The sequence below is a fragment of the Nelumbo nucifera genome, chromosome 2 (genome assembly GCF_055504915.1).
Source record: "Nelumbo nucifera cultivar China Antique chromosome 2, China Antique-T2T, whole genome shotgun sequence".
NCBI lineage: Eukaryota > Viridiplantae > Streptophyta > Magnoliopsida > Proteales > Nelumbonaceae > Nelumbo > Nelumbo nucifera.
The window spans coordinates 104,490,229-104,500,091 of NC_142650.1; the positions used below are offsets into that span (position 1 = coordinate 104,490,229).

The following is a 9,863-nucleotide window of genomic DNA, read 5'->3' on the forward strand; positions in this document are numbered from 1 at the left end:
GAGGTACACACGATTTTGCTCTTAGGCTCTAGCTCCCTCGCTTTTTAGCATTCGCAAGCACTCTTCGCTGACTTAAGCATCGGAGTGCCCACCTTAGATAAAGCACCCCAGGTATTTTGACTGTTCTCTTGTAGCTCGACCAACTGATCTCATTAACCTGACGTTCGAATTATCCTCCACTCCATTAGGGAACTACTAGATCGCACGCCATCAAGTATTGATAATTTAATAGTGGATATGACTTTAAATAAAAAGGATTGGTGAAATAGGATTCATGTAGTCGACCCCATATAGTTGGGATAAGGCATGGATGATGACGACCTAGGTCTAGTTCACTTTGCTAGAAATAACCACAACTTTTGATGCCACATACTAGCTGACATGGCAAATCAATTGTTCTCGTATATCTTACTCTGCTCTAGAATTTGCCACCTGAGAAAAGAGGATCATGATTAAACATGCGGACCCATTCTTGGCAGCCACATCAGATATGCTGCATACAACTATATGTGTATCATCATGATTCTAAATTTCTAAGCTACACTACTGTTTTATTTAACACCGTATCTGACCCTTTTTTTATGTATAAACTAACACATACACTTACTTAAAATAGTTAGTCAGCTCATTCATTGGTACAATTTCACCCATCTCTCTCAATGTGCAATATAGCTAATACATATAATATATTATGAATTAAGATAAGTTTTGATATATATTATATGTATGCATGCGTGTATGTGGTTTTTGTGGAGAGAAGGTAGGGGACATGTATTAATTAAAACATAAAGAGAGAGAGAGGCCTCTCTGAAATTTGAGTCCGAGATATGTTTGCATCAAGTTGAAATGTGGGAATCGACTTGTCCTATTGAAAAAAAAAATATTATTGGATAATAAAACGAGGCTTACAGGAAAGGTAAGCATATATATACTGGGAAAATATCTGTGTTCTTATTTTCTTTGCTACACAATAGTCATCTTGAAGAAAAATGGGGTTTCTTCATTAATGCTTGTTTTTTCAGATGTACAGTAAATGTGAGAGGGAGAGGGGTAGAGAAGGAGAAAGAGGCCCACATAAGGGAGAAAAAGATAAGAGCTACATCTAAAACTAAAACAACACTCATCTAGAAACAAACCAAACTTCAATCACAAAACAAACAAAAGGAAAAACTAAAATACAGGAGAAAGAAACAAAAGAGGATTTTTTTTTTCTTTTCTGGGAGAGGAGAGGGTTCAACATGTAACCCAAATTTGATGTAACAAAATGCAGAAGAATGTGGGTTCTATTGCTAAACAAAGAAACCAAATACAAAGTATATGCCTCTGAGCTTCTCCCATTAATATTTACAAGGTGGAGAGAGAATAAGGAGAAATGAGAGAGAATTCAGTCTAAACATCTAATGGAGAAGGAAAGAAAGAAAGAGCTAGAACATTAAAATCCCCAGATTATAATCCCCAACTAAACCCAATTCATTGAGATGAGAGAGAGAGAGAAACAATCTTTGTCTAAGAGAGAGGTGTTTCTCCAAACACATCCACGTTAGAGGAACTCAAAGGAAGGAAAGGAAATTCACCAACATCAAATCCCTTAAAAAAGCCATCGAAATCCAGTCCACCCAAGAAGTCAGCTGTGGGAATCTGGCATCTCCACATTTCTTCTTCCTGATCCTCCTCCTCCTTGATAGAACTCCCCCCATAACTGTAGCTCGAGTTCTGGCTCTCCTCCCGCAACTCCGTGGCCGCCTGCACCGGCTGATCTTGTTTTGCTTCCATGATCCTCGACTTGTTGTCCTTCCTGCTTTTCCGGTCGGTGGGTTTCCCGGTGAGTCTTTGCACGAGCTCCCGGAAGTTTGCAGCGTCGGTCTTTATGACCTCTGGTGCAAAGATGTGAATTATTCGAATCTTGGGCTTGAATTTTGATATTACGTGCGAGTCCCTGTGCATGGCTAGTGCCGGCGTCACAGCGTTGGGCTTACATGCTTGACGCTTCATCTTCTCTTCCATGTCTCCAATTCAAATTTCAGGCTCAGAGGGAGAGAGAGAGAGATGGGGTTGGAGGGGGAGTGTTTGGTGAGAATAAAAGGAGTCGGAAAGGTTTATATAGAAAGTGAATTAATATTAAAATAATCTCATTAGAAGACAAGAGTGAAACTTATACATGTATTATACATGCATACATGACATGGAGAGAGAGAGAGATGTGCCCTAATTAATATATCTGCTATTTTCTACCAAAAAAATATAAATATCTGATATTTGACTAATGACAATAATGCCCTTCATTTGGAAAGGGCCCCACTAACTACATTAGTTTTCACTTTTCAAAATCTCAGATGCTACCATCCATTGATCCAAATATACAAAAGTCTTCTTATATGAGACTGATGAAGGAATATTCTTGGGAGGGTAGAGGAGGAAAGAGACTTGTGATCAGGTTATAGTAGAAATCAGTTGCATCGAGATTTGAACTATTCAAGTTTCCCCTCTAGATTTGGTAATTAAATCAAAGTGTCAGGGTCATAAGCGTCACTATATTTCGTACTTACCTCAATCCTCGTAATTGGAAATTTAATAAACAAATATATCATAAGTTTGTAAAACGACAGCCCAGACATACATTTCCGCGTTTCCAGAGTAGAAAATATTATACAATTACAGCAAGGGGTTTAATCTCTCATGCATATATTTGATATTTTTCTAGTCGGGTCTCCTAGAGATGGATCATTGAAAGGGTGGGAGAAATCTATTTGCTTAGATGGAAATACCTCGGAACTCAAATGAGAAAGAGCTCCATTGTTTGCCACGTCACCGTTGTGTTCACAATTAACTCATTATTTTGCTTGGCAATACAACTGAGAATGTGTTTGGTGGGAAGAAAGCAATTTCTCAATTCTGCTTTCTCATCTTGTTGCATCGATCATAGCTGTTTGGCAAATCACTCTTGGAAACAAAATCACATTTGATAAATCGGTTCCTTGAAAGTCAAGAAGAATTCAGTCACTTGGGATTTTCTTGGTTGATAATTCTAATTCTTACATGGAAGTGATTCCCTAAAAATCAATTTTGCACGTTTTTATGGAGAAAATGGTAGGTTAGCATTAATACATTAATTCTCTAAATGCTTCAAAATCAGTGATTGATCCCTAGGGCCGCGTTTGTTTGAGGTGTAAAATTGAACCGGGGTACATTTTATATCTCGGTTCGATTTTGCAAGCATTTGGATAGAGTGAATATTTACACCGTAAAACGGTGTAAAACTCCATCTTAAAATATTTTTACACCGATAATTGATGTAGAGAATACATCGAAATTATCGATGTAAAACTTACCTGTTTCTACCATCGAAGTAAAATTCCTCCCAATCTAATGTTTCTCTTTTCCATTTCTCCAACTGCTCCATCTCAACCTCCACCATTCTCGTGGTTTCTCTCTTGTTGGCACTACTCTTAGATTTCTCTCACTTGGTGGTGGCAAGGTCGGCCTTCCCGAGGGCAGCCTTGGCCACATTGATAGCAGAAGCTTTATGCTTCTTTTTAGCATACAAGGTGAAGTGACGACAATCACTAAAATAAATCCCCTGACAACTATGGTTGTCGGAGAGGGTCCGAATGTAGTAGGCATGTTAGGTAAGCACAATGAGTGAGCACATAATAGCCGTGTGACACATGTCCCGGTTAATGCGTCTTTCATTCAAATGTTTTTGCTCCGTTAGACAGAAATTGTCTATTATTTTATTATCTTTATCAAAATAATTAAAAATAAAAACAATAAAAAAGGAAAACCTAAACATGTTGGGATTTGGGACTCATTTACGTTTTTCTTTTTCATTGTTTTTTATTTTTAATTATTTTGTGAAAGACAATAAAATAATGAATAATTTTTGATAAAAGACACATTAACTAGGACATGTGTCACACAACTATTACGTGCTCACTAATTATGCTTATCTAACATACCCACTACATCCGGACGGGTCGGAGAAAAGGGTAAAAGTGCACCGTGAGCCATACCTCCTGCTTGCTGCTCGAACAACCTCCTAAACGCCCCTGCCCTGGCAGCCTTCACATCCTCCCCGTCTTATCTTGTACGCCTCTGCCATTTTCTCCTATCTTCGTTCCACTACTCTCTCTCTCTCGTTCGGTGCTTTGTAGTAGAGCGAATTGTGAAGGGAAGCATCAAGAAAAGAGCCAGAGTCTATAGGCTACAGATTAGCAGACACATCAAGTGGTGAGCAATGATGCATCTACTACAAGCTACAGGTTGTAACAGGCTAAAGCTACAAACTACAGGTTAACCTATTCGAACCATATTTGGACAAATTCATTAGCCAGTAGCTCAAGAAGCTCAAGGCTGTAGTCCAAATTCAAATAACTTGGGAACCGTTGGATCAGGATTGTTGCATCATATAAGATTGTTGTGAAGTGCATATTGGTGTGTGGTTGGAAATTTACATGACGCTATTTCAAATTTGACAAAAAAATTCATCAAAATTTACATTGGTGTAAATATTTAAAAACAACAAGTTCCAATTTTCCTCTATTACTAAACCGGTTCATATTTTCTATTGGTATAAAATTGAATTTATAGGATTTTGAGAAATCAATTGTTTCTAACAAACAATTTCAAAGAATTTAGAGAAATCAAAACCTACTAATACTAAAAGGGAAGGAGTCATAATAAATACTTGGTGATGACATGGACCGGGCCGGTGAACACATGGTCAACCCGATAATAAAACGACCCGTTCAGAAAACCTTTTAAAAATCCAATTAGGGTATTTACCAAAAAACAAAGGGAGCCAATCAAGGTGATTTATCTTACTTCACCTGATAATAGCTAGAATTCATTTAAATTAAGAGCCACCTGCTGCAACCTTTCTATTTGTCTGCTTCATTTATCTTTTTCTCCACTCTTTAGTGTCGGTTGCAGTAGAATTTCCACTGGAGCTTTCCATCATACTCTCCAAAAAAATGGGCAAAACCCTAATTAATTAAGACAGTTAATTCAGTAATCAAAGGCTTCTCTTTTGGGCTAATTTTCCATGAAAAATGCTTCCAAATAAAAGCATTTTCATGTCTGAAAGTACTTCTCTTAACCCACTTAAAAGTAAACAAACTCTCTTTGTTTTTGTAGGGTGCGTAGAGATACCCTAATTAATTTAAACATTATTAATTCAGTAATCAAAGGCTTCTCTTTTGGGCTAAGGTGGCGTTTGGCAGATGTTTTCAATGCATTTTTGGTCTGTGGAGAGTTCAAAACCCAAGAAAAGATTTTGTTTTTTTTTTTTCATTTGGTATTGCATAGACTGAAAAACCGAAAGATAAGTACAAAGAAAGACCGAAAAATCCAAAAATCAATATGCTTCAGATGAAGTTTTTGGTCTTCTCGTGCTGGAAATAGTTTTTTTGACTATTTTTAACAGCCAGGTTGACCACAATGTGAACCAAACAATCTTGATCTTTAAAGACAATACCCCGAAAACTCGATGTATCTTTTTGTCTAATGGGCTGTTGAAAGATTTATTAAAAAAGATTTGTCAAACAGCCCCTAATTTTCCATAAAAATTGATTCCAAATAAAATCACTTCCACTTCTAAAAGTACTTTCCCTTTCCCACTTAAAAAAAAAAAAGTAAAACGAATTCTCTTCAGTTTTATCCCTAAATATACTTTTCAGGGTTAAGCTGGCTAAGATGTTGTACGGTGCGTAGAGATACGTGTACATCCGTGCGGCGTAACCGTCTGATGTGCACGTGGTGGGGACGTGCATATCAGATCGCGTTGCAGGAGAGATGTAAAAGTGGAGATTTGGATTACATAAGCGAACCGAAATCAGGTAAAGGGAAGCGCACGAGACTTGTGCCGGCCAGCGGCCACCTCTGACTGACAGAGAGATTCCACCTGACACGCGATGAGAGACGTGGCGAGCCGACCACCATTCGTTCACTTTCGAGGGAACCCACTATTTCTCCAGTTTCTTTATTTTCTCTCTCCCCGTTGACGCGTTGCCATTTGCTGAAGAAGTGAAGAGAGAGATCAGAGGTTGGTTGTTGGGCCTGGGCCGCACGAGACCCACACTGCTGCAAATCTCACGTCGTCTTAATCCTCACCGTACGGCCTACCCACTCACCCACCCACATGCTCATTGATTAAATTTAGACCTGGCAATTGGGTTGGGTGGGTCGGGTTCGGATTGGGTCAAGGTACTTTCGTTTGATTTCGGGTTGGGTTATCAAAACCCATGGGTCAATTCAGGTCATCCCAAAAAATAATTGAAATTAAAAAAAATAAAGAAAAATTATAAGAAAAATGTTAAAATTAAAAGAATTAACCTTAAAATTTCAAATATAAAATAAAAAGCTTGAACATTTAACAATTTAATGAGTAAACAATAAATAGAAAAATTAAAGAGTGGAAACTTCTAACAATGCATAAATAATCCCAATTATACTTGACAATCGGATCAGTGGGTTGACCCATGACCCAACCCAACCCAATTTTTTCAGGTTGGGTCGGGTCGAGTCATTTTCACATTCAGGTAGATAAATATGAGACTCTAACCCTGTTTTTTTTTTTTTTTTTTTGTTGGGTTGGGTCAACTTTTTGCTAGGTCTAATTAAATTAAATCAAGCTTTTTAATTCTTACTAGCGGGACCCGTGCGATGCATGGAATTTGTTAAGCGAAAACTAAATGACAGAAATGATCATTTACTAAAACACCCCTTATATTTTTATGGATTTACTAAAATTTACCCTATACTTTGTATTTTACTAAAACACCACTTATAATTTACTATGGATTTAATCAATCTTCCATTAGATGACAGTGGAAAATGATAGTGTTGACCCTGATGTTTATTTAAATAAATTTTATTAAAATAAAATAAAAATAAAAATACCATTTTTGCCCCTAAAAAGACATGGGCAACCACTCTATTGACTATATTTGGTCAATTTTGTTTTCTATACAAAAAGTGAAATGGGTATTTTTGGAATAAAAAATCATGGCCCTAATGGCAAAACAAACACTCCTTAATGAAGGTTGATTAAGTAAATAAGTTATAAAATATATGAGATATTTTATTAAAATAAAAACTATAAGGTAGGTTTAAGTAAATATGTAAAACTCTAAGGTGTATTCCACTAAATGACCCTAATAGAAAATAACAATAATTAATTTTGGTTAGGTTTATTCATTAAATTGATGAAACCGACCAACCCGATCAACTTGACTTGACCATATTGAATCAGTTTTGCTTTGGCCATTTGTAAATTGACCAAAATCGGATGACTTGACCATAGATATATTAATATTTTATATTTTAAATATAATTTTAATATGAAAAGTGGAAAATTTCCCATATTTCTTAGTTTAAAATGTTTTATATCATAAATTTTATTTTTAAATTTATTTTTTAACAACTGCACTATAATTTTTAAAATTAAAATTTAATTTTCAAGTTTAAATCTTTTGAACCAACTAATCAAACCAAAAAATTGACCCAAACTAATACAACTTGAGTGGGCTGGTTTTCACAAATGGTTAGTCAGTTTCAACTGACCAGGTCAATTCGGTTGGCAAAACAGCCTACAACCGAAACGAACCAACTCAAGAACACTCATAATTTCAGATAAATTAATAATCTCATCTTTGATAAATAACAATATTTTAATCTCCAATAATTGTTGAAAATTTATAACGAAGACACACAATTATTGAAAAATATATTGAATATAAAAAAATACAATAATTGCAAAAATACAATAAGTACTAAAAATATATTAAATTAGTCAATAAATAGTATTAATCTCAAATAATAGTATAATATCTAATAAATATTAATTAATAAGTTATATAAAAAATACAATAAATATAATTACAATAAACAAAATTTAAAAATTTCAATAATATTAGTCTAATCTCCAATAATTATTGAAAGTTTTTTGATAAACAACAAAAAAAAAATAAATTTATACTTAATTATATTGAAAATACATTTATCACAAAAAGCAATAAATAATTATTGAAATACTAAATATTATTATTAGAATATATAATTATTTAATAAATATCATTTAAGAGTTTAAAACTATTATTAGTAAATATTAATTTGTATGAAAGTTACTTTCTCTAATTATTAATTGATATAAGTGAAATTAGTTACTTTAAATATTATGTAAAAATATTAAATTATTATTAAAGTTATTTAATTATTAATTTTGTAAAATATTAAATTATTATTAATTTCAATATTATATTATAATTATTTTTCTACTTTTCATATATTTTTTTTAATTTATTACATAACTTCTTTATTTTAACTAATTTAAAATCTAGTTATGTTAAATATTTTGTTATTTAAAATATTTAGTTACTTAACAACTTAAATAATATGTAAAATATTAATTAATTATTGAATTTAATAATCCATAAAATTATAATTTATACTATTATTACATAATTTTATTATTAATTTTGTAAGATATTGAATTATTATTAATTTCAATATTATGCTATAATTACTTTTCTACTTTTAAGAAATTTTTTAAATTTATTACATAATTTTGTTATTTTAACTATTTAAAATATAGCTATGTTAAATATTTTGTTATTTAAATATTTAAATAATATGTAAAATATTTAATTTTTTTTTTGTTATTCACTGAATTTAATGATCCATTAAATTATAATTTATCTATTAGTACATAATTTCATTGTTAATTTTGTAAGATATTAAATTATTATTAATTTCAAATGTATTGTATAATTATTTTTCTATTTTTTTGTTTTTTTTTAAAATTTATTACATATTTTCGTTATTTTAACTATTTAAAATCTAGTTGTGTTAAATATTTATTTAAATATTAAAATAATATGTCAAAGTTTTAATTTTTTTTGTTATTTGAATTTTATTTATTTAAAGCTATTACATATTACTAAATATTTTGTTATATAGTTAATTATATGTTTATAATATTTGTTATTTACGATATTTATTTATTGAAATATTTAAATAAGATTTTATTTTTTAATGTTAAGTTTTTATTATTTGAATAACATTTAAATTGATAATTTGTAAAAAGAAAATTTAAATTGTTACTACATACTTTCATGATATATTTTGTAAAAATATAAAATTATTTTTTTTGTATTTTTATTAAATATTTTAAAGTTATTATATAATTTTGTTAGAATATTTAAATAATTCTTAATTTTTTTAATCCAAACTTTCTTTGGATAGATATAGATAAAAAGTCGGGGAGAGGATAAACAGGAATTAGAGATAATTTAGGAGAAAAACTCTCTAATAAATTAGAGATAATTTTGAGATAAACAAGATTTAGAGATAATTTAGAAGATAAATAGGAATTAGAGATAATTTTGGAGAAAGTGAGCGATAGTGGGGGAGGTATTTAGGTTATTGGGAAAGTGCATCTCATTGGTTGTTTAAAAAATAACATGGAATAAAAAAATAAAAAATTCAAAAAAAAGAGAATTTCTTGACAGCTTTGTTTTAATATATGTATATATATAGATTTTGTGTTTTTTTTTTTTTTTTTTATATAACTGTCTTTTGGGTTTAATTACTCTATACATCTCCAACGATGGCCCACTTAAGGAACCATGGTGGGCATGGGCATGGCAACATGTCGGGTTGGGTTCAGGTTCGGGTTCAACATGGGTTGTGACCCTTTTGAACCCTCAATGCACCACGGTTTTGGAAACTTGTGTCATTGGTTTGCGGTCAGAATCTAAATTAAAATTTGTCAGAATTAGAATCAGAATGGTCTATTCCCATAATTTGGTTGGTTCGGACAGAAATCAGAATAGGAATTAAAATCAGTTGGAATGGAATTTCATTCC

At 32.1% G+C, this 9,863-nt stretch overlaps 1 protein-coding gene across 1 annotated transcript; it reads right to left on the reverse strand.

Moving 5' to 3' along the window:
- Positions 1–1,125: 1,125 nt before the first annotated feature.
- On the reverse strand, positions 1,126–2,076 carry LOC104603542 (VQ motif-containing protein 25-like). The gene has a single exon (XM_010267603.3). The coding sequence runs from the start codon at positions 2,002–2,004 to the stop codon at positions 1,507–1,509; it is 498 nt and encodes a 165-aa protein (XP_010265905.1). The 5' UTR covers positions 2,005–2,076; the 3' UTR covers positions 1,126–1,506.
- Positions 2,077–9,863: the final 7,787 nt, after the last annotated feature.